This window comes from Macaca fascicularis, chromosome 8, assembly GCF_037993035.2.
Source record: "Macaca fascicularis isolate 582-1 chromosome 8, T2T-MFA8v1.1".
Classification (NCBI taxonomy): Eukaryota; Metazoa; Chordata; class Mammalia; order Primates; family Cercopithecidae; genus Macaca; species Macaca fascicularis.
The window spans coordinates 150,829,550-150,853,905 of NC_088382.1; the positions used below are offsets into that span (position 1 = coordinate 150,829,550).

A 24,356-nucleotide genomic window follows, 5' to 3' on the forward strand; every position below is an offset into this window, starting at 1 on the left:
CAAAGCCCAGCCCCACTTCTGGGGGCGCGGGGCGTGCCATGGTGGGCGGAGGCTCCCGCGGCCCCTCCCTGCCAGGGACGGCGGGGCGGGATAGGGCGGGGCTGCGCTTACCGGGAGGACGACGGGGGACGCCGTGGGCTCTCATCAGCCAAGGCGTGGGGCAGGGTCCCGGGCAAAGTCCCAGAGGGCAAGCGGAGTCCCAGAGGGCAAATGGGGTCTTGGCTGCGGAGTCTGGGCGGCCTTGGCTCTCCGCCCCACTCCCATCTGGCCGAAGGACGGCGGCCATCCCTTTAGTCCCCACGACAGGGCGATCAGCCTGCGTTTTGCAGCAGGGCACCCAGGTAACAGCGCCAGACTGGCCCAGTTGGGACTTGTCCCCAGGTCCGGAGGCTCCTGGCTTCCGTGGGCCCCCAACTGCACAGGTCCCATCCAGGAGCCCTGGGGTGACGCCCCCCAACTATCAAAGTCCCTCCTCCCTTTCTCCCTAGCCTAAGCAGATCCCTTCTACCCCACACCCCCGCCCTGCTGGGACCCCTTCCATGCCCCACAAATCAGAAGAGCCATTGAAGAAAACTCGCTTCCGGATTCAAACCCCAGCTGCCGGGTAACCTGGGGCAAGTCCCCTCCCTTTCATTTCCTTCACTGCCAACTGCCAGCCACAACCCTCAGTGAGGTGCCAGAGGACAGAGATGACTCACTCTGCCTGTAGGAAGGTCAATGGAGCGCTCTTCCGGCCGCCCCAGGACCCTGTTATGTCCCCTGGGGTGCCAAAGCCAGACGCACACACCGGGCGCCCCGTCCTCAGCCCAGCATGGCCACTCCTGCTGGCAGCAACAGCAAACAGGCTGCCTCCTTAGGACACTGGCTTCAGAGACAGTCAGTAACCCTTCAGCAGAGGCAGACTGCGGGCCCCACCCTGACTCCACCAGAACAGGCCTGCAGAAGGCCTAGGCCTCAACCCTGCCTGAGCCAAGACCCCTCACACCTCCAGGCACAAGGAGCACCCATGGAGGGGCTACGGCTGAGGGGGCCTGTGCGCGGGTTGCAGGGACAGGCCCCAGGTTTGTGAGCTGACAGGGTCTCTGGGGAACAAATGCTGTCATACTTGGGCCCGGCTCCTCTCTGCAGGCCTCAGCCTACTAGACCCACTAGGCTCCAGGAAGGCAGAAGGCAGGAGACCATAGGGAAGTGACAGACACACCCACATCATCATGTCAGAGAGAAAAAGTTTATTGAGTCAGCCACAGAGGAACAGAGAAACAGACGCAAGGAGGTTCTCTGTGCATGGAAGAAATCAGGGCACTGCACAGCTGAACCCTGTGCAGGACAGAGGGGCGTGGACAGCAGCGCATGCCACAAACATTCACCTGGCAAAGAAACAGAGCAGAACCCAAGGGCTCTGTGTACACACAGACACAAACATGAGGCCACTGTCACCCAACTAATAGAAGAGAGTCGAGTGATACGACCCTTCCTTACGACCTCCTCATAAAATGTAACATTATGTGTTTAACACACACTTATACCATTGCTAAATCAGCAAGAGCTATTATAGTGCTCCAACTTAATAAGTTGATAAAAAGCTGTCCTGTGGCCAGTTCACAATGGAACTAAATAGTTTCATTCCGAGATGCCTGGGGAGTTCCTCTGGCAACGAGGCATTTCCAACAAACGGGTCGTTCTGTCACCAGGGGCTGGTTTCAGTCCACGGTGCCCCTGCGACGTGCCCCTGGCAGCCCTGTGGAGGGCAAGGGGATGCCGCTGGGAGGGGTGCTCAGTCCTCCTGGAGGCCCCAAGGAGGGGCTGGTCAAGGGGCCACCTTGAGGTTTGGGGGATCTGGCCGGAGAGTGATGGCTGGCTTTGCATGAGGAGGTGACAAGAACTTTAGGCTGGGTCCCCAACATGCTGTGTGCACGGGCCTCTTCAACCCGGAACTGAACTGACACCTCTCCCAGGCGGTGAAGGGCAGAACCCCCCCCAGGAGCTCTCGGAAGCGGGGGTCCCTCACGACAGGCCTGTGGTAGCAGGCTTGGAGGCAGGGAGCTGGTGTCTCTCAGAAGCGGCATGTGCTGGTGGGAGGCGGAGGGACAGATGAGGCCGATTCCGCAGCAGCAGTCCCTCGCACGCTGTGTGGTGGCTAAAGCTGGACCAAAGTTGAGGCAGAAGCGAAACAGCGTGGGAAAAGGTGTCCATCTTTTCGGTTAATGTCTAGTGTGGACAGCAGCAGTATTTGGTGTTTTACAAACTGGGTCTCTAATAGGGGCCGCCATCGCTGGTGGCTGCACAAACCATTAGCCATAGAAAGGAAGAATTGGTATCTTTGAGTATTTTTCAAACTTATCACCTGAACATCACCGCCCCAGAGGTGGGAGAGCCGAGGGCAGCCCGCAGCACCCCTTCCACCCCTCTTGTTGCTGCAAGGACGGCTTCCTGTTCAGGTCTGGGGTTCTAGATGGTCACAGACCAAGTCCTCCACACCTGGGGTCTTCAGGAAACACTCCTGAGAGCTGCTGGAAGCCACTAACCATCTGAGGAGGGCTCAGCGGCCCTGCCTCCCCCCAGGGGACAGGACTGGACGGAGTGCTTCTCCCAGGGGCCTGAAGTTTTCAAGGACAGGTATCCAAGAGACAGCACACGGCACTGGCATGTTCAGTGGCAGGTCGGATGATTCCAGCTAAGACGCCTGCCTGGGAGTGAGAAAAACAACACTCCAAAGCTAGCTCTTCAGCCGCCAGGGACGTCATGATGCCAGTCTGTCGACAGACCTGGGAAAGGGGTCACAGGAAGACCGGCCCAGCTGGGAGCTCACAGCCTCTGCCCCTTCCCACCAGCTCGCATTCCGGCACCTGGAAACTTCTGCCGTGTGTTAAGGGGAAGCTCGTTAAAAGATTTTTTACTTAGCTGACTTGTATAGGGAACAAAACCACCACAAACGAGATCAACGTTCTCCTAGTTTGGTAACCGGTCTGTGCGCATCACACAAGACTCGACGCACCAACACCCTGCCTGACACTCCAGCCAGCGCGCAGAGGCACCTGGGACACCAGCCTGCACAGCCCAAACCCCAAGGGTGCCATGAGCCATACTCCAGCTGCGTCCTCAGCACTGGATAGCTGGCCACCTTCCCCAAGGGGCACCTGCACGGCCTTCTCTTCCTCTGGGGCAAGGCTGCCAGCCAGAGCACCTCCCCTTTGACATTGACCAGTGTCCCCAGCCCCGCCTTGGTACTGCATCTATCTGAGGTACAAGGTTAGAAGCCACAGACACCTGAGCGGCAGCCTGACCAACACAAGCTGCGGGCACAATGGCGCGTTGCAGACAAGACAGCCGGCCCGCCTGCCCTTCTCGGCTTCCCTTAAGACACAAGGTGACGACACGGACAGGTTCAAGTGAGTACAATCTGGAAATAATCTCAGTGCAAGGGAGGGGTTGAGGCTAAAGGATGCGGCGATCTGGTCCTCGCTGTGACCAGGCCGGGCCCACACGCACTGCGAGGGCCCTGGTCACCCGTGCCTGCCTCCCAGGAAGGCAGCTCCAGAAACCGACTCTACTGACCCCGGACCCCAGCCCCCGCGGTGCCCACATTTGGGGTCCGCACACTGACCTGCACACTAAGAAGGGCTTTGCTTGCAAACACCTGAAGGGCTGATAACTTGACGAGTCTACAAAGTGTGCGGCCACTGACTCCTGTCACCGAGGAGCACCTGGCAGTCACGCCTGTCCCTGGCTGGCCCTGGCTTCCGGCGCGTTCATACTCTGACAGCGACTGTGGCAAGGTCATGCGCAGGGCACTGCATGGTCTTTGTTATCCTTACTTCAGATTAGTCGAGGCTGGGATCTCAAGGGTTCACACACTGTTCAGACGGGGGTTGCGAGGCCCCTCTTCCTCCTCAAACTCAAGTCGCAGCCAGGCCCTGAGATTTCTGCGCTCCCAGCTGGTGAGGAATCGGCTTTGGTGAGCCCTGGATCCGCTCCCTGGACCTTCAGATGAGGGTGGGAAGCCTTGGGCAAGGGGCGGCCCCCAGCTGAACCCATGTTTGGTGTGGTTTGGGTCGGATCTTGACTCGGGTCAGGCCGCTGCCACCCCATGTCTGCTGCTCTCTTGCCGCCATCTGTTTTACAGTCGTCCGGATGAGAAGCTGGAGAAACCAGCTACGACGGGGGCTGCGCCTCGAGGTCCTGACAAGCACAGCCAGGTCTCAGAGAGGGGACCTACAGTCTTAAAGCCACTAGAGGATCAAGTTGCATAGAGTGGGCTGCCACAGATGCCCGGCCGAGGTGAGGAAGCCAGGGGTGCCGTCCCCCAGAGAAGAAGGGCCAGAGTGCCCAGTCCACGGGGCTCCCGCTGGCCGGAGGGCTCGCAGCAAAGCTGGCAGCACTTTCAGTAGTCGGACTCACCCTGTCCAAGCACGAGATTCACAAGGCCATTCTCAAGTTTCCACACATACAGAAAATGTTCTTGAAGTCAGTCCTCTGCGATCCTGGGACACCGTGGCCTGGCGGACACACCACGCGTGAGCAGGCACCCAACTGCCACCCGGACACAAACACACAATCTACAAAGTGCCACCAGCGGCAGGAGACATGGCAAGACCAGAGGCCCATCAAGTACATTAAACAGTCGTTCCTCTAAATACACAGAAAATTCAAGTAATTTATTCCAAAACTGCTTTAGCTTCATCTTGAAATATATATATATATGTGTGTATATATATATTTGCTCTAGAATGATTATGTTGCAGCATGATTCTCATGCATTTCAAAGTACTTTATTTAAAAAACAACTTGAGGCAGCAAAAGTATTACAATTGTCTGACTTGATCCGTATGATGTGCGGGGCCTCCGTCTCCTGATCTCAGTAAGCTTACACTGACCGCTTCAAATCAGAAGAGCAGCAACGGCTTAGTTCTAAAGAGACTGGTTTGGAAAACATTTCCAAATAGCTGCAGTACTTGCCCAAGTTTTGCTTATTTGCTGAAACCAGAACGACTGTGCGGAACCCTCCAGTGACACGGGCCTTCGCTGTCCCAGACATACGCTTCCCTTTGCACCTGTCCTGATTCCATCGTCGAACAGGTGAGCAGGCGAGGAAGGCATGGAGTTCTGACAGGTTCCAGCACGCCATGTCCCCTTCACAAGCGGGGAGGCCCTCGCACATCCACACGCCCGAGGTAGCCTTGCGGCGGGGGAGGCAGGGCCCACCGGGAGCTCTGCTCTTAGGAATCCCCAGCAAATGGTTTAGAGACGCATCAAAGTGCAGTGAAAGTCAACGTTTCCTTCCCCAATGTTGGGAGGGGTCTGGAGGGGCAACCTGGCCTCCTAAGAGAGTCCTTCAGACAGGACCAGCGGCGTCCCGTGGCTGGGCGCAGACACTCGCGCGCACACGCAGGAGCCCGTCTGGGGCTCACGCTCCACCCCCAGGTGGTGCCCATCCCATCCCTGGGCACGGTGTCTGGGAGCCGCCCCTGCGAATCACTGTCTTCTGCCCAGGCCTCCCGGACCAGCCTCCTCCCAGCTTTGGTGTGCGGCCGCTGCCCAAGGACAGGGCTGCCCTGGGCACAGTGTGCCAAACTCGCTGAGGAAAAGACATGCTGTTCTTCTAAGAAAACCACATTGCGGAAAAGAAAATTTTTTTTCTAAAATAATCATAAAGAAAAAGACTCTCCAACAGCTGCGGCACCAGCCAACGCGACGAGACCTGACAGACGTCAATACCTGCAGGCGTCTACAGAGAGGAAATTTGGTAAAAATACTTTAGTCACTGGCTACACTACCATTATCTGAACCATTCAGATAAGACGTAGCAGAGAATGTCAGATTTTGTTTTCAATTATAATTTTAGAAATGCAAAATCTTATTTTTTCTAAATTGCTTGTCTCTATAAATGTTTTATATAATTTTAAAACATGCAGAATAATATACCTGCAGAATAAAAGAGCTGAAATTAAAAGATCTTTTTCAATTAAAAAAAATATTTCAAATGATTTTTTTAATTATCGAAAAAGTGGTTAGTGTGGTATTTTTGCCTAGTAGCTCAAACCTACGCTACGACTGCTGAATCGTGGCTATGGGGGCGGAGGGGTTCTGGCCCGCACTGCCGGGTCTGCCACAGCAGCTGCAGGGTTCCGCGGTGTCTCTGCTCCCGCCTGTGGCCTGGCCCCACCACCCGCCCGCCCGCCCGCCCGCCCGCCCGGTGGAATGTGTGTAAACGGGAGTGTGGCTCAGACCACGGACTCCGTCTCCACCAGTCCCTGCAGGCCCTCCTTCCGCGTGAGCTTTAGCGCGGTGGGCTTTTCGCTGCTCCCACCGGCCCCGCCTTCGCTGGCCAGCTGGGAAGACAGGCCTTTCTGCTCCTCCTTGGCCTCCTCTGACACGTCAGGATAGATCACCAGGAATGTGGCCGTCAGGAAGCCCAGGAAAGAGCCCACAGAGGCCACCATGGGGATGACGCGGACAGTCCCCACTGCGTCGACCACGCCCCCGAGAGCGGAGGCCACCAGGATCTGTGAGATGTACACTTGGCAGGACAGGATGGCGCAATCTATGCCAAACCCTCGCTTGGAGTTCCCGGGGCTGTGGTGGACATACTGCAAGAGAGGAAACAAGGCGGTGAGTGGCTGGAGAAGGCAGCCGCCACCAGCACTTCAAAACTGTGAGTATTAACCCAGAAGCCTGGAAACACAACCTGTCTTCCACCGAGTCTCTTGGCAACCACTCCTGCCTGAGCACCCTCAGCCCCCAACTCCTGCCCAGCACTGCAGGCGGGAGAGGTGGGAAGTTCTAGCTCAAGGAGAGGGCAGGCGTGGAAGCAACTCTGTCAATCCAATCGGGACGTGGGCTTCCCGGGAACCTGGCCTCGAGTCTCAAGGAGAGGTGGCAGGGCCACGCTCCACCAGGCAGGCTCCCCCTCACCCTGGTGGTCTCCAGCAGGGGCTGAGGGGAGAGGGGTCCTGTGAGCCCAGGTTGATGCCTCCCAAAGTATAACTGCAGGTGGCCACGTGCAACAAAGAGGCCGGACCCACGGAAAGAGTGAGCAGTTTCACTTGTGTTTCTTGCACAAACATACAAAAGAAAGCTGCCGTACATCTATTACTACTATTAGACAGCATCTCCGCAGAGGCTTTTTCCTAGAGATAGTGGGAAAAAAAGGTCAGTCCATTAAGAAGCTAAAACAACTTTTAAAGCAGCTCTGAATGTGTGTACCATAATCACAGTGAGAGACTGTAATATACCTTTCATAAAACAGACAAAAGCAATAAGAGGAGAGAAGAGCTAAGCAATGTCAAGGTTGACCTCACTGACAGAGACGGGGCACTAGATGCAGGACCCACATTCTTTCCAGGCGCACATGGAACATTTACCGACATGCGTGATGTGCTGGGCCGCAAAGGAAGCCCCAGCTAACTGTAAGGCTGCAGTCACATGGGGTATGTTCTCTAGCCATTAAGGAATCACACCGGAAATCAGTAACAACATGACAACTGGAAAAAGCCCAAATGTCAGAAATCCATCTATGTCCTTCTAAATAATTCATGGTTCAAAATAGAAATCACAATGAAAATTATAAAAATCTTTTAAAAGTAAACACAACATTAAAACCTGCACGGTGCAGCTAAAGGTGTGTGTAGAGGAAAACTGACCTTAAATGCAAATATTAGGCTGGAAATCAGAGTAAGAAATGAGCAACAGCAAATTAAACCAAGACATAACGGAAGGCAGGAGACAGCAAAGGGTGGCAATGAACGCACAAGCACGTGGACACGCGGCAGGGAGGACTGAGACACCAAAGGTTCTTTGAAACACAGATAAAATCAATAAAGTCTCAGATAACTAATAGAGGAGGAAAAAGGTGTTATCACTATAGGTTCCATCACATTAGATCATAAGAAAACAATTTAATGCTAATAATTCTGAAAGTGCAGATGAAATGGACGCATTCTCAAAAAAACACAAATAAAGCATCATACTTCTGGGCTGGGCACAGTGGCTTCCACCTGTAATCCCAACACTTTGGGAGGCCGAGATGGGTGGATCACCTGAGGTCTGGAGTTCGAGACCAGCCTGGCCAACATGGTGAAAACTCATCTCTACTAAAAATACAAAAATTAGCCGGGTGTAGTGGCAGGCGCCTGTAATTCCAGCTACTCAGGAGGCTGAGTAGCTGGGAGGTGGAGGTTGCAGTGAGCCGAGAGCACACCACTGCACTCCAGCCTGGGCAACAGAGCAAGACTCTATCTCAAAAAAAAAAAAAAAAAGCATCATACTTCCTAGTAAGATATTAAATATTCCCCTGTTGGGTTTGAAAGAGCAAACACCACTTCTATGTATTTAGTATTGGAGGTTCCTGCCATTCCAAGAAGGCAAGGAAAATAAATAACAGGTATGAAGGATCAGGAAGGAGAAAACAGCGCTCATTAGACACAGATGATGTGGCTGTGTAAGTAGATGGCCCAAAGAATCTCCAGATGCACTGAGGATTAATAATAGAAGGGTATGTCACACTTAGGGATAGGAAGTTCCATACTACAAAGTCATTCACTCTCCCAAATTGACCCATATAATGTGTTTTTAATTTTAAAAGCCCATAAGCTGAGCCTAACATTTAGATGACAAATAAATGGTTAAGAATACCCAAGACGATCTTGAAGAACAAAGTTGAGGGATTTCTACTACCAGTGTTCAGGACTTATTATAAAACTAGTTTGAGACAGTTGACATTTGTCCAAGAACAAACATACTAGCGGAAGAGAAGAAAGCGGAAACACACGCTTACATGGAAGCCCAATTTATGGCAAAGATGGCACTGCACAGAGGGCCGGGGAACAGCGCTGGGTCATGACCTGGGCAGACACCCATATGTAGGGAAAAAAATAAAAGTCTTGAATCCCTACCTCAAACCACACACACCACATCTTCTCCAAGGAGACTATCAACCAAGAGCATGGGCACAACAGGAGGTGTTTATGGCAAGGGACATTCCTGCAGTGCTACCTGCAACAGCCCCAACCTGGAAGCACCCAAAGGTCCACAAAGCAGGGTGCATCTGGCCACACACTGTGACATGAAAAGGCTGGCCATGCTGCCGCCAGCAAGCAAGTGAGTGAATCCCAGAGGAAGAAGCCAGATGTTTCAGCTGCATAAAGTCCAGAAAGAGGCAAGAGTCTGCCTGTGCTGTGGCTACTGGGCATTTGAGATAAAGCTTGTCTCATCTGTGATGTGCTCTGATGTAACATACACCCAATTTCAACGATTAGCAAGAGTGTAAGGTATCGCAATGACTTTCTTCGTGAGTACATGTTGAAATAATGTTTTAGATACACCAGGTTAGATAAAATATGCTATGAAAATGGTTTTCACTGGCCTTTTCACTTTCTAAATGTGGCTACCAGGAAGTATAGGCATACCTGGGTGGTTTTCCTCCCATCCAAGTGGACAAGGCTGGGCTGGAGCTTCCCCCTCGGGGAAACGTGATTGGGCCTGAGGGGACCGAAGGGGCAGGGACGTGCTTTTGCCTCCAGAAGCCTCTGGGAGGTGCTAGGGGGTGGGAGTGGCTGAAGGAAAAGACCCTTTGTGGCCAGGGACCAACCAGGGGCAGGTGGTGGCTCTGTGGGCTTTGGAAGGGGCCATCTCAGAACCGGAGAGGGAGGAGGGCCATCTGTGTCATGAAGCGCAGGGCTCTGCTCTGTGTGGAGGGAAGGCGCTCAGGAGGCTGGAGTGCAGCTCTCACGGCTACAGTGGGACGCACCTGCTTGATGTCATGGTACTGGCCCAGCAGGGCATAAGGGCAGTAGGAGATGCTCATGGAGACGATGCCCATGGTGCTGATGGTGACCATGGCGACGTAGACGTTGGGAAACATGGCCATCACGGCTGTGCCGACGGAGAAGCCCAGCGTCCCCAGCACGTAGATCACCCTGACGCTCAGGTCGTAGTTGTCCAAGTACTTCTGTAACAGGGCTGCAGAGAGGGGAACAGGGACAGGGACAGTAGGCAGGTGGCTGGCTCCTGTCAGGCTCCCTCCACCATCCCTCCCTTACCCCCCACATTCCCTCCGACCTCCACTCATTCCAGCTGAACCCAGACCCACTCAGGCAGGCACAGCCAGCACAGGCCTCCGGCACCTGCTTGTAAGCTCACGGGCCCGCCGGGATGCCCAGTGGCTCCAGCACCACAGACAGAAGTCGGCCCTCCTTGTCCCAGACCTCATAACCCGGCCCTTCCTGCAGCTCCCAGGGGCCTTCCTGCCCTGCCAGGCCAATCTGGTCCACTCAGGGCCTTCTCCGGCTGTACACCTGGGACTATTTCTTCTCCTGATGTGGGCAGCAGTGGACAGTCCTGCCTTGGGAACACGCATTTTTGCTGTTTTTTCTCATGGGCACCGCTCTGTTCTTCCCTCACCCTTCCTGACCCGGCGGCTCAGATGTCACCTCCTCTGGGAAAGTGCTCTGCTGAGAATTCCTCTGTTCAAGTAGTGGCAACGCTGTTTACCATTGCGCTGGTTGCCACTGACCAAGAGGCATTTACTTCGGCCATCCTCACATCCAGCTGAGGCTGAAATGAAGCTGGCCTTCCCATGTTCAGAGTCCAGGCGGGCCAGCCCGATTTGTACTCGGCTCAGAGACCCCCGACCCAATTACCCCTGGTTCCTGGTGAGCCTCGCTGCAGGATGGAAGCCTGCCACCCCAGCCCCATCCCTCAGGGTGAAACGTGCCTGGGCCCTGCTCCACCACCGCTCTGATCGCCAGGCCTCCATCCAGCTCTGTGCTGGGGCCAGGGACAGCGTGTCAGGAGGCGCCATTGACATGGGACGGCATCATGGGACCGCACAAGCAGGACAGGCCCCAAAGGGGTCTCAAAACACACTGCTCCTGGTGCCAGCCCACAGCGGCCTTTTTCCCTAAAATGAGGAAATGGGAATTTCGATGCTTCTCCCCAAGGGACTGTCCTGTTCTGAGGGACCCAGAAATCAGGGTGTGACTGATGGCCCCAGCTTCTAAGGTGCAGGATTCTCTTGTCCGCATTTCTAATCGCTGAGAGTTTTCTGGGGTGCGAGTGCTGACCTGACTTGGGGATCTCTTACCTGAACAAATAGCACCAGTGGCGGCATAAATGACCAGGCCCCAGCAGCCCATCTTGACCCCGGCGTTGTAGGCTTGCCAGGTGGTCGAGTTCGAGGAGGCCTGTTCCGGAAATGAGACGGGCTGACGAGGGCATCCGCTAGGCCCTCCAGGCCCAGGAGCGTATTTCCCATGGGAACTGCTGGCCGGCTGCTCATTCTAAGAGCGGTGACGGGAAAGTCCCATCCAGGAGGAGAGCCCACCCCAAGTCAGTTGCTATCTGTGAAGCATTTCCATGCCTCCCCGACCGCGAACGGTCTGTGATGTGACTCTGCCAACGCAGCGAGGGCGGAGTGTTCGGTGCGCTCCCCTGTCCCCAGTCTGGACTGGTCTGGATTTGCAGAAGTGACACTCCCGCAGCCTCTGCCATAGCCCTCGGAGCCACTGCATGGAGCAGCTCAGACTGGACCCAGGAACGGAGGGACCGTGTGGAGACAGGAGGCCCGAGCACGTGCTGAGGGCACCTTGGTTCTCCTGGCAAACGCAGCCACAGGTGTGACCCAGCCGTTACCACAGGGACCAGAAGAGCCGCCAAGGAGCCTGGCATGGGCGACAGCAGGCCATTATCTTACTTACTTGCTGTTACACACAGTAACAGACACCCCGTTCACACCAGAATCAACATTCACGACTGCTCACCACGGGCCTCACTGCAACCCACCCCGTGACCCCAGGATGGCCCCCACCAAGTTCCCAGAGGAGAGTGTGGGCTAGCTGCCGGCCGTGGGTCCCTCACCTGCACAGGAGGCACCCTGCGGCCTCCCTGACATGCGTGGGCACAAGGAAGAGGCCTCCCGGCCTAGCCCGTGAGCTTCTCAGTGACCTGCAGGTGGGCAGAGAGGGCGGCTCCGCTCCGGTGGCTGAGCACTCACCTTGGGGTCGCCTTCGAAGATGACCTGGCCCATGAAGTCGGTGTAGAACACGGCCTCGGCGATGACGGAGAACCAGGTGAGGAGGTGGCAGAGGCACAGCCGCATCAGCTCCCTGGGCATCTTCAGCATGGAGAGCCACAGCAGGCGCACGGTGGTCTCGCCCTCCCCCTCCTCACTCTCGGTGTCCCCGCTGGAGGTGGTGGCCCCGCTCTGGTTCCGGTGCCGGTGCCGCTGCCGCTGCCGCTTCTGCATGTCATACAGGTCGCTCATGCTGCGCGACGGCTTGATCAGCACCACCGCGTTGGCTCGCCGGTAGCGGTAGCAGTGGGACCCGAGCTTGCCGTAGTAGGAGAAGGTGCTGGAGGCCTGCCTGCGGAACGCATGCCGCCGCCGCCGCACGGAGCCCGACGTGGCCAAGGGCTTCATGTCCACCCTGCTGTAGCCGCCGAGGGCATCCTTTGTGGGGGAGCCGCTTCCGTTGGGGACTTTGGCTTCATTCAAGTGATTATCCAGCAAAGTCTCGTCCTCCTTGGCGGCTTCCTTGAGGAAGGTGACCAGGCGGGGCAGCTTGGTCTTGGGGAGCTCCTGGCTGGTGCTGCTGGGGGTGGCAGGGTAGGAGGCGTCGTGGAAGATGGAGGGCTCGATGCCGTGCAGGAAGAGCAGCTCGGGCTCCAGGTCCAGTGCAGAGTCCGGCACATGCAATGCCGAGTCACTCTTGCTGCGCACGATGTCCACGTCCAGGTAGTCCAGGGCCAGCTCGTGTTCGGACTGCACCTCGTCCGGGAAGGCAGGGATGCTGTGCAGCTCGCCCTCGTCCAGGGCGCCGGGCTCCTCAGTGCTGCGCTCCTGCTGTGGGCTGTACTGTTCCTCTTCGATGCTGAACAGGTGCAGGGCCACGGACACCGTGAAGATGATGGCGGCGAAGAAGAAGAGCACCTGGTTCTGGGTCCGAAACCAGCTGCCCAGGAAGGTCTGGGTCCAGTCCAGCCCACCCAGCACATAGCCGATGGCCCCGCCGAGGCCTGCGTGGGAGGAAGCAGCAGCCAGTGAGCTGGTGGCACCAGGCCACGGGGGGGAAGCTCTGGGAGGGCCTCTCCCTCTAACAGGGGGCCAGGGATGCCCTCATGATAGGAGTCAGGGGATGGAGAAGGAGAAAGCAGTAGGAAAAGCAAAATAAGAAACTGCAGCTGCTCCTGGGTCTGAGAATTCCGACCCAACAGAACTGCCGCTTGATCAGTGAAGGGCAGACTACCCCCGGGCAGACACAAGTGGACGCCTCTCTGCACTGATGGGCATTCCCTCTGCATCAGGAGCTGGCCACGTTCACCTTGGGTGGGAACACACCCTGCTGGAGGGCGATGTCAGGGCAGGGCCGGGAGGTTCACTGTGCAAGCATGCACATCACTCCCTGCAGGCCTGGCCTCCTGCCCCTTGAGGCTCCTCAGTGCTTCGGCCCTACTGTGCTCAGTGGTCAGGAGGGGCTGCCCCTGGTTATCTTCCAGTCCTGAGACCCTGCCCACTGCTTCAACCCTCCATGCAGCCTGATGAGGCAGCGCCGACAACACAGGCTCCCGTCCCCTCCCCACACCAGGTCCAGGCACGTTGGAGCCCAGCCACACTGGCTCGGTGCAGGAGCGTTACCGGCAGAGAAGGCGTGGATGTTGAGGGCCATGTCCTGCTCCTCACTGTCCACCACGTCCAGCAGATAGGCGCGGATGGGCCCCTCAGTGGCATCGGCGCTGAAGTCCAGGACCACCACCCCCAGCACCGTGAGCACGATGCCGATGGGCTGCCGGTTGGGGACATCGCCGAGGGCCAGACCTGCGCAGAGCACACGGAAGGGCGGTCAGGTACTCAAGCACTGGCCAGGGTGGGCCTGAGAGCAAACAGCCACATGGAAGGGGCATGCGGAGGGGGCACGGCCGCAAAACCACGCCAGCCTTCCTGTGCAAGACAGAGAGAGGCTCTTAGGCACAAAGGCAGTGGAAAGGAGCTGGGCTTTGTTTTACACACTTCTGTGGGTTCCAGGGATTTTCTCCCCATTCAGTTAGCTGTTTACCGCACCTCCAAGGGTTTACTTGCCTTTGACATTTTTTCAAACAGAAAGGGTTAGAATGGACCTTTCGACCCTGGCGGTCAGAGGACGGCTGCTGTGCTGGAAGCATGAATTCAGTGTTGCTAAGAAGGCCACACATGGTAGAGCAGACGCCCACGGGGAAAAGTGCTCACGCCACAGACAACCCGCAGGGGACACTGACAAGACTTGGCAAGGCAGGCGCAGGGGGTTTTACTGGGCTTGATCTAGGTCTGAAAGGAAACGATGCCCCAAACTCTGGGGGTTTTGCACACAAACTCTCAGGGCAGCCTGGGTTCAGGAGACGTGGCTCTGCAGAGGAAGGTGCCAGGGGCCTCGCCTCACCTACGAGTCCTCCTGCAGTGGGCTGCCGGCACTCAAAAGCAGCTGTCCCCACACATGTCCCTCCTGCCTCAGGGGAGTCTGGCCCTGAATCCAGATCAATGTTGATGGCTGAGGCTCAACTTGGGTCTCCACTTCCCATCAGGGAGACACGCAGTGCCCTCCTGACAAGATGAGAGGATTGCGGGCCAGGGCCCGGGACCCAGGCCCAAGGTGCTGTGATTAGCCTGAACGCAGATACACCTGCCCCGTCTCGGGAGGCGCGGGAGACGGGCTTTCTGCCCAGGTGGTCCTTGCTGGCCTCCTCAGACCACGGGCAGGCGACGGCTCCGAGGCAGAGGGGCTGGGGCTCCCAAGCTGGCTGCCTCTGGGTCACATTTGGGCAGGACCACCCCCAAGGACACAGCCCTGGGAAGCCACGTTGTTCCCCCCGCATCTCGGTCATGGTGGGGAGGGGAGGGCTGCTCCTGAGGGACACAGACAGACAGGGGGCCGGCAGCTCCGCGCCCAGCAGGCGCCAGGGCAGCCGCACCCCTGCACACAATCAGAGGCATCGCCTGTTGGCGACAAAGCCCACCCCACGGCCAGTGACCACTCGGGCTCTGAGAAGCGTCCCAGGGCCTCTCCTCCTGCCGCTCAACTTCCTCAGCTCCCTCTGCATCAGTGCAGACCCAGGGCAAGTTCCTCTAGTTCAGAAGACAGATTAAGCTCCTCTGTCTCAAAAAGCTGTTGCCAGAAAAATGTTTTTAACAGTTTTTGATGGGTGCCCTCAAGGAAAAAACTATTTTCCCACACAGAGGTGCTTTAATTCAAAAGGAAACAACAACCAAGAAGGCAAAACACAAACATCAAACCAGGTTCTGGACATTTTAACACCAAGTCGAAGAAAAGGAGAACAAAAAAAGAAAAGATAATTTCTGAAAGAATGCTGGAAACAGGACGTGGTGTCAGATACGCATTAAAAACAAATGATCACAACAGGAAGCGTTTCCCTGTGAACAGGTTCCTCCAGCTTTCCCACATGGGGCCGGCTTCAGCGCTACCACGGGTGATTACCGCCAGGGCGGCCTCGGCTGCCCAGCCAGGCCCACAGAGGGTCAGCCTGAATATTCAACACCATTCAGCTTTTACTGAGTGGAGCTACCCAGGGCCAGGCCCTCGTCTGTGTTGTGAGGACGCCAGGTGTGGCCGAGAAACTTACCGATGGCAGAGCCGTTAAGGAAAAGTGCAACGCCAAAGAGGACACCAACGCAGAGGGCGAGGATGAAAGGCCGCCGGCGGCCCCAGCTCAGGGTGCACCGGTCACTCGCAGACCCAATGAGAGGTGTGAAGATGAGGCCAAGGATGGGGCTCAGGAACCAGGTGAGGCTGTAGTACTGCTCCGGAAGGCCTGCAAGGGACACGAGGGCCGTCGCACACGCAGGCACTGGCCGGGCTCTGCCACAGTCTGCCTGGGAGCCCCGCGACAGGCAGGTGCCGCTGTGTACATGCACGCATGTGTACATGCACGCATGCGCACACCCCCCGCTCAGGTTGTCTCCACGGAGTAGACTTCCCTTTTTCTGCAAGGCCAGATGATCTGAAATCAACCCGGCCCCAACTATAAGCATCAGGTGGCCAGAGAAAAGCACCTGCACAGGCCCCAGCCTAAGGGGCAGCACACACTGACTGTGCAGGCACATGGAGGGCGCCCCGCCCGGGGCTGGACACAGGGCTGAGAGCCCCTCCACACTGCTGGCGCTGACCAGGGCCTCGGGGCTGCTGAAGGCCACTTTGAGGGTGGCAGGCACAGGGCCACTGTCCCTTGACACCAGACGGTCTACAAGAGCAGGACGGTGACTGCAGCTTCACAGAGGCAGGAAGGGCCCACGACTTCGGACCTCATTGGCTGAAAATGTACCACAGAGGGTCCTGCGGAGGGTCCCCACTGCCGGCAAAAGGCTGTTCTGTGTGGCTACTGAGTGGGGGTGGAGGGATGCACCATAAGTGTGTCCAGCTGGAGCCAAAGGGTTGCAGATGGCACCTATCACGCTCACATTCTCCTTCCTGACCATCCAGGGAGGTAGGAAATACTGTGCCTATTGTAGACAGGGAAACTGAAGCTCAGAGAGGTTAGGTAATCTACCCCAGGTCACACAGCTAGGATTTCAGCCCAGGGTTACCTGATTTCAAACTCTGTCCCTGAGTTTACACGCTGCCTCCCTATCACAGAAACCTGTGTGTCCATCGCCAACCAGGCGGGCACGCAATGTCAGCAGTCACAAGCACCACGGCATGGGAACGGGCAGCTGCCTCGTGCAGCCGTGCACACGAGCCCACTCGCAGTGCTGAGCGAAGCCCACACAGATGACCACACACCTCTGACGCCTGCCGTGTGACGTCCAAAGGCGTGGAAAGGACTCTCCACTGTGAGAACTCGGGTGCCGGTTGCCCTCGCAGGGGGCAGTGGCTGAAGTGGGGTGGGCTTCGGGGCCGGGTGTCTGTTCTTGATCCGGATGGGAGTCCCACGCTTCAATCACGTGGTGCCAATTCATCCCGCAGGGGACTTGAGATCTATGCCCTCTCCCCATGCTGTATGTCAGTAAAACGCTTCCTCACAAAGTAAAGGTGCTTGGCACACCAGCGGTTCATCTGGCTAACATTTTACACTGCCAAAATCCATTGAGAATATTGTGCTGAACTAGCAAGAAAAATAAGCTTGTGTGGGAGGAGGAAATCATTTTCAGAGGAGGAGGGAAGCACCTTTTAAAATTATTGCTAATGTGTCCACTCAAATACGCGTTCGGCCGAGAATTTAAGGTGTTTGCTTTGACCTTTGCACTGCACACAACTTCAGGAAGGGTGAATTTTATTCCTACTAGAAGTCAGCAGAAAGGACTGATGTTTCGGGAAGCGAGAAGTCTGTGGAGCATGTCCGCTGGATGGGTGAGAGTTTACATGGCAGACGCGGGTTCCTCAGCTTCACTGGAGCCGAGTCCCTGCCCTTGTTAATAATTATCCATCAGGAAGCCTATTTCCCAGAAAAGTCTCTTTATCAAAACTACGCAGAGGGCGCGACACTCAAAACTTCAGAAAGAATGGGAGGCGGTTATTACTCCCACCACATGCAGATTGTACCAATATGTCAGCAAACCCAGCTGGGGCTCCCAAGCTGGCTGCCTCTGGGTCACATTTGGGCAGGACCACCCCCAAGGACATAGCCCTGGGAAGCCACGTTGTTCCCCCCGCATCTCGGTCATGGTGGGGAGGGGAGGGCTGCTCCTGAGCGACACAGACAGGCAGGGGGCCCGTGTGCGGCCCTGGCTCCTCTGGATTGGGCTCCCAGAAGGGCTCTGTCTCCTCTCGCAGCACGCTGGTTCTCACCTCCCTGCCTGGGAACCCCTCCTGCTGTCACTTTTCAAACTCCTTGAGAGCCATCCACCCAGGAGGCCCCCGCCCACCCTGGGCACGCCAGGTCCTGCATTTTCCACACAGCACTGAAGCCACCTCAGCCGCCCACTGCGCTCCCGAGAGACCGCTCCCTCCTCTCTCCGCACCACTCGCCCCAGTCTGGCACCAGATGGGACCTGTGACCCACAGAGGGCTGGAATGCTAGCTGACCTGAACCAACCCACTTTACCATTTCCAGCAGTCCTCTTTCCTTTCTGAAAACTCTGACTTTTCATCTGATAGCCCTTCTCTTAAGCCTGAAGGATTTTCTGTAGGTTTTTTCTTTTTTTTTTTTTGTTAGCATTTCTAATAGGAGGGGCTCTGCTGACGACAAATGCTCTTCGATTCTGTCTGAACTCTCTTTATTACACTTTTATTCTTGAAGAATATTTCTGCTGCACACAGAATTCTGGGTTAATTCCTCCCAGCCCAGATCTTTGAAGATGTGATCCACTGTGTTCTGAACCCCGTGGTTTCTGACAGGGCGGCTGTTGTGATTCCCATGAGTGTCCTCTTGTATGTAATGATCTCTTTTCCTCCGGCTGCTTTAAAGATTCTCTTTACTGCTACTTTTCAGCAGTTGGACAATGACGAGCCTAGATACGGATTTCTGTGCACACATCCTAGCTGGGCTTTCTGGAGCTTCATGAATTTGTAGATTTATACATTTCACCAAGTTTAGAAAACATTCCATTATGTCTTACCTCAAAGCTGTGGAGGTTTCTTTTTTTTTTCTTTTTTTTTTTTTTGAGACAGAGTCTTGCTCTGTCACCCAGGCTAGAGTGCCATGGTGCAATCTCGGCTCCCTGCAACCTCCAGCCTCCTGGATTCAAGCAATTCTTGTGCCTCAGCCTCTTGTGCACCACACCCGGCGGCTAGATTTTGTATTTTTTGTAGAGATAGGGTTTCGCCATGTTGGCCAGGCTGGTCTCAAACTTCTGAGCTCAAGCAATCTGCCCACCTCGGCCTCCTGAAGAGCTGACAGGCTGAGCCACTGTACCTGCCCCTGCAAAAGTTTTACGTTCCATTCTCTAATTCCTTTCTTTTGAGGTTCCCATGACAGACAGACCTTTGAGATCATCCCTCTGTTTCCTGGAGCATTCTTCATTTCTTTTTTCAAGCTTTAATCTCCGTATGATCATTTCCATTGACGAATCATTAAGTCCACTGACTCTTCTGTCCTCTCCAATCTGCTGTTAACCCCATCTGGTTCATTTTCTATTTTGATACTTTATTTTTCAGACCTAGAATTTCCACTTGGCTCTTTTTCTGTAGCTACCGTTTCTCTGCTGGGACTCCCTGCTCTCCATTCTGAGCGTGCTTTCTGTTCTTGGGCGCAGTTACACACACCCCTCTGACCAGTGCGACGTGTGACATCGCGGGTCAGCCTCCACTGCTGCCATCCTCCAGCAAGGGTCGCCTTTTCCTTTTAAAAAAAAATGTCTAATAACACTGAGTTGTATCCTAGTTGTATCCACTGTGACTGATACGTCACAGACTATACTGTTACATTCCTCTGAGAGTGTCCATGGTTTTATTTAACACGAGGGTTTGAAATTCCCGCCCCATCTCCTAACTCCACCCTAACTCTGCCTGTGGGTTCTTCAAGAAAGGCAGAGTGAAGTTATCCATCCAAGTTTTAGCCACCCTGTGTTGCATCAACAAAGGCCAACAGTCGGGTTAAAATCGGTGCCAAGTGAGAAACCCAGGCATTCCCTCTTCCAGTTGTCACCTTCCTACTTGGTTTCTGCCCCGAGCGCTGGCTGGGTGTCAGGAGGGCGGGGAGGAGCTGCAGGTGCGACCCAGCCCACCCAATCTAGAGGGGGTGCTTCGTGCACAGGCCTGTCCTGCCTTCGTGCTGCCAGCCCTGAGACGGGAAGACGCTGGGTCCGAGCAGCCCTGGACCAGGCAGCCGTCCCCACAAGGGAGGCTTCTCACCCCAGGAGACAAGAGACAGGGCACTGGGGGAACCGCTGGGCCCAGACCAGGCCCTTGGCTCCCAGTCCTCCTGCAGAGGCTGCTTCTCCACCCTTGCCCCACAGGTCCCTCCAGAGCCTGGTGGGACCTGGCCCCAGGTCTTCCTCCACCAGCAAGCCTCCTCCCCTCTGCCCTCAGCTCTGACTCCTATAGCCCCTGCAGCTGACCTGGCCCCTGTGCAGCCCTGGCCCCGGTCTCTCCTGTGTTGCCAGCCCCCAGCCCTAGGTCAGGCCCCCCCACGCCTCTCTCTGACCCCCCACTAACTCACCCCCACACCTGGCTGGCCTGCCCTGGGACCCAGGGCGGCCCCTCAAACCACACAGCTGTCACGGACTGTGCCTAGAAGCCTTTGACTGTTCCTTGTGGCCTGACATCGTGATTTTAACTTTACACCCTGTGGTGTCAGGGGCCGTGTTCCAATCCTCAACAAGACACTGCGGGGCTTCCTTTCTCATCTTTCCCCTCTGCTTAGACAAGCCCAAGTCTGCACGTCGGGACTGGCACTTGGCACATTCTAAGGGGACCAGTGGAAAGGCAGAGCCCGCCGTGGCACCACCACCTGTGCCTCCCACCCACGGTGCTCAGTGCTGCAAGAACCACATGGGGCCTCCTGCTGGGGCGCTCTCAATGCTGGTGCGCAAGGTGCCCTGCCCCGTGCATTTTCCCTGGAAGGGGTGGTGCACCTTAGCACCAAGCATCTACACCCAACGACAGCTGTCGCTGCTGAACCTCTCGGTGGGCTTGGCACCACCCCAGGTGCTGGCCTGTCCCCTCTGGAGGAACCCAGAATCTGGCCAGAGCAGGAGACCCATGACTGGGGTACACAGGGAAGGAGCATTGCCAGGGGCGCAGGAGGCTTCCCTCGGGAGTGGTCACGGGGTGAAGGCCGCAGGGACCACCAGCAGGTCAGGCTGAGGATGGAGAGATAGGCCAGGGGGCCAGGACAGGGCCAGCAGTGTCTGTGTCTCATTCTTCCCTCCCCAGTCGGCCTAAAAGTCAATTTCAATTCCAGGCTGCAAGGAAAGCTCAAGCCCAATAGGAAGGCAGCAGCTCCATCTCAGTCCCCAGCACCTGAGGCAGCACAGCCACGGGATGCCCGCCGGGTGCCCACAGAGCCGGGCTGCAGGACTGAGTGGTCCCGAGTAACAGGGGACAGCTCCCTTTGTTTTAAGCATCTTGGCAAGAAAAATAAACGTTTTTCATCACATCTTCAAAGCGGCCCTGGGAGGGCACAGCTGCCGCCTGCCTGCCTCGCGGATCCTGCTCCGCCGTCCCCCGTGGTGAGAACTCGGTCTCCCCGGTTCGCGGCAGGGGGCTGCCACTGGGACGCCTCCGATGGGGCATTTCCCAGCCCGGCTCCACACAAACACAACGCCGGGCCCAGTAAATAAGTTTTGTTTTTTTCCCAGGGAAAAGCTGAACAACAATGGTGGGACCAGGAAGGTTCCCTGTTCACAGGAAATACTCACTGTGTCACCGCTCGGCCGCGGGCTGTGTGAGGTCACGGGCGACGCTCGGGTCACGTGTGGCGGCTCCTGTTCACAGTGCCGTGTGTGATAAACTGGGACTTTCTGGTGGGGGGAGGCTGGCGGGGGCGGGGGGGTGTGCCAGGGAGTGGGAAAGTCGCCTATAAATGTTTAACAAAAGATCCGCAATGGGAACAGGAACTTGCATCCTTTCTTTCAATGGACAAAGCTTCCACATAGAGATATACTTTTGTGCTGGGACCAAATGCCACAGTGCCGTGAAACTCGTGAGCACAAGTCCTGCGTGGGAAAGGCTTAGCATCCTTGAGTGACCTCTGATGAATTTAAGTCAAGGAACCCTGTCGGGAGCCACTTCTGAAGGGCTCAGACAGGAAAGACACTGGGCCAGGGGAGCCGGGCCCCCAGGGCTCGGGCCACCTGCTTGCAAGAGGGGAAGGGCCACTGGCACTGGGTCCCCTGGCACCGAGGCTCTGTGCTGGCAAGGGCCCCACAGCTGCAAGGAATGTTCCAGAACCACTAGAGCCACAGGAAGGCAGGGAGGGGGTGAAAAGAAGAGCAAGATCAGGTGCTTTTTCTGAGCCTACTGCAAACGGGCCGTCATTTAGGGTGGAGGGGACAGCAGCATCTTGAGTGTTCTCACATGTGCTGCCTCCCCACTCCAACACCCATGGCCCACCCATCCCCTCCCAGAGTGCCAGCTATGGCTCCCTGAGCCCTGCGGGGGAATCTGGCGGTGAAGGGGCAGGAGACAATAAGTTCCCGGGCTTTGGCCTTTCATAGGAGAGGAGGAATTGAAACTTGAAAGCCGGGACCCAGCGCCTCATCTCTAGAGGGTGAGGCAGAGCCCTGAGGGGAGAGCTGTGTGGAGTGGAGCTGTCGGGTGCCCAAGAGGCTGTGGCTCACTGCAAGCTTTACATGGGGTGATTTGGGTGGAGGCAGCTGTTTTGAAATTGCGCATTCTAGCCTTTCTGAAGACTCCATTAATTTGACCTCAGTAGACTCCGAAGGGTCTTTGGACGGGACGGCCCTGAGGCTGGACTTCGTTTCCAGGGCGATGATGCTGTCCCTGCAGCCCTGTGCCAAGTGCCCCCCAGCAACTCCCAGGGGGCCACTGTTTCTCCTCTTCAACAAGGACGGGCGCCTCAACAGCCTGGCTAGAGGCCCTCGGCCAGGCTCAAGCAGGACACTGACGCTCCAGAAAGCCAGCAGGAACATTCTGCAGCTGCTGTACTGTCTCAGAGCCGACCCCTGTGTCCAACTTGTGGGCACCTGTCTTCACTGGCAGTCACTTGTCTTCACTGGCTGGCTGATGGGGCTCGCACCCCCCGCGGCTGGAACATGGGATGCTCTCTGCCCTATCGGCACAGCCACCCATCCTCACGGCTCTTCCAAACAGATGTTGCAATAAGCAAACATCTTTGTGATGACACAGTGATGTTATCGTAGCTGTATAAGCAACCATATGGCCTTTGGTTTGAGATTCCGGAAGCTTCCTGAAGAGCACAAAATGCAGTCCATGTCCTGCAGCCCTCGCTAAGCTTAGGGGTCAAAGCTGGCCATACCCTCAGCTGCCTCATCAGTTTCAGAAGCCGACAGCTACCCCAGGCCGCAGAGGAGAGAAAGGAAAGTTCTAATTCGATACATCCCAAACCCATCTCTTGATCAGCCGCTTCATATCTAGACCTCCTCTGGGATCCCCTATCTCAGAGAAAAGGCTCTGTCACCCACCATTCATGCTGGCAGGACCCCGCGCACCAACACCACCCGCCACACAGCCCATCTGGCACCAGGTGCCGCTGCCTCCTCAGCCACACATCCCCGTCATACACTTGTCTCCTATCAGCTCCTCCCGCCCATGGGACCGTCACAGACACTGCTGCCTCTGCCTGAAGTACTCGACCTTCCCCCTTACCTGACACTCAGTAACTGCTTAGTGCCCTTAAAAGAGCTGCATTCTTAGGAGCAGAGTTTTGTGAGCACAGCAGGCTTCCAACTGACCCCTGGTTCCTCCCTCATCCTCTATAACCCACCCACCACCTGCAGCCAGAGTGACCACCTAAAAACTCACTGCTCACACCCGCCACGGCGTCCAGTGCCCTCAGAGTCCACCCTCCTGTCTGCAGCCCGCAAGACCCTACCCTACCCACTGTCTGGGCAGCCCATGCCAGGCCGCTTCCCTCTCCATACCAGACTCCAGCCGCCCACCCCACCCCACCTCCTCTTCTAGAAAACACCAGGCTCACATTCCACTCAGGGCCTCAGCCATGGCCACTGGGGAGGGCCCGGCCAGTGCCTTCCCCGGGCAGGGGCGGCTCCCCTGGCGTCCAGGCACTCCTTTGCCAAGGCCATGAGCTTTAAGGCATCCGTACCGTCCAGGACCGCGTTGTAGGAGGCTCTCAACAAGCACATGGTGGGTGACGGCGCCCGCAGACCACGGCCTCCACCCATAGGAGAGACCCTGCTGCCACTCCAGCGCGTGCTAGGTGGGCCCTGGCCACAGACCCGCCGGGTGATGAGCCAGACTTCCCAACCTGCACCTCCCTCACAGCCAGGGCCTGGCCAACGGCAGGGACCACATGGCCTCCGGGCAGAGATGCTCAGCTCTGAGCTTGCAGGACTCTGGCTGCAGGACTTTGGAGCAGCCTGGGCTTCGAACATGCTGCCCTGCATGTAAATGGGCATGCTGGGAAAGGTGGGCATTCTGGAGATTAAAGGAGAACACGGCGCGCACAGCTCAGCGCCCAACACTAGATCCCTGCCTGCACTCCTGCGGCCGTGGTGTTCTGATGACGTCCACGGGCAGTGAGTTCAAAACGCTGGAAGGATAACACCACAGCACCATCATACGATGGTAAGAAAGTTCTCTGCAAGTCCACTTACTCTCGGTAAATGAATTACATATCAGAGGCCGTATTAGACTATTTTCCACAACACAGCCGGCCCGGTGAGTAGACTCTTGGAAGTAGGTTTCCCAGAAGGTGAAGAAGCACAGGCCTCCGTTTCTGCATCACCGACTCAAGTAAGACCCACTGTGGCTATCAGGGCCGGGCCCCGGAGT

At 56.4% G+C, this 24,356-nt stretch overlaps 1 protein-coding gene across 6 annotated transcripts in view; it reads right to left on the reverse strand.

Moving 5' to 3' along the window:
• Window positions 1-24,356, reverse strand: part of SLC45A4 (solute carrier family 45 member 4) — a 129,883-nt gene that overhangs the window by 29,145 nt on the left and 76,382 nt on the right. For 3 of the 6 annotated variants that reach the window (XR_010577518.2, XR_010577516.2, XR_012416676.1), the window contains exons 2-6: window positions 15,607-15,795; window positions 13,631-13,810; window positions 11,990-13,011; window positions 11,081-11,180; window positions 9,746-9,957 (exon numbers count right to left, since the gene is read on the reverse strand). Coding sequence is in view for 3 of the 6 variants with exons in the window: in XM_073999567.1 (XP_073855668.1) it covers window positions 5,600-5,725; window positions 6,228-6,587; window positions 9,746-9,957; window positions 11,081-11,180; window positions 11,990-13,011; window positions 13,631-13,810; window positions 15,607-15,795 (2,189 nt within the window). In the remaining 3 variants the exon portion in view is untranslated. Of the gene's footprint in view, window positions 1-1,214; window positions 6,588-9,745; window positions 9,958-11,080; window positions 11,181-11,989; window positions 13,012-13,630; window positions 13,811-15,606; window positions 15,796-24,356 lie in introns of those variants that run through there. The other 3 variants (XM_073999567.1, XM_045398758.3, XM_073999566.1) reach the window with 3 other exon arrangements.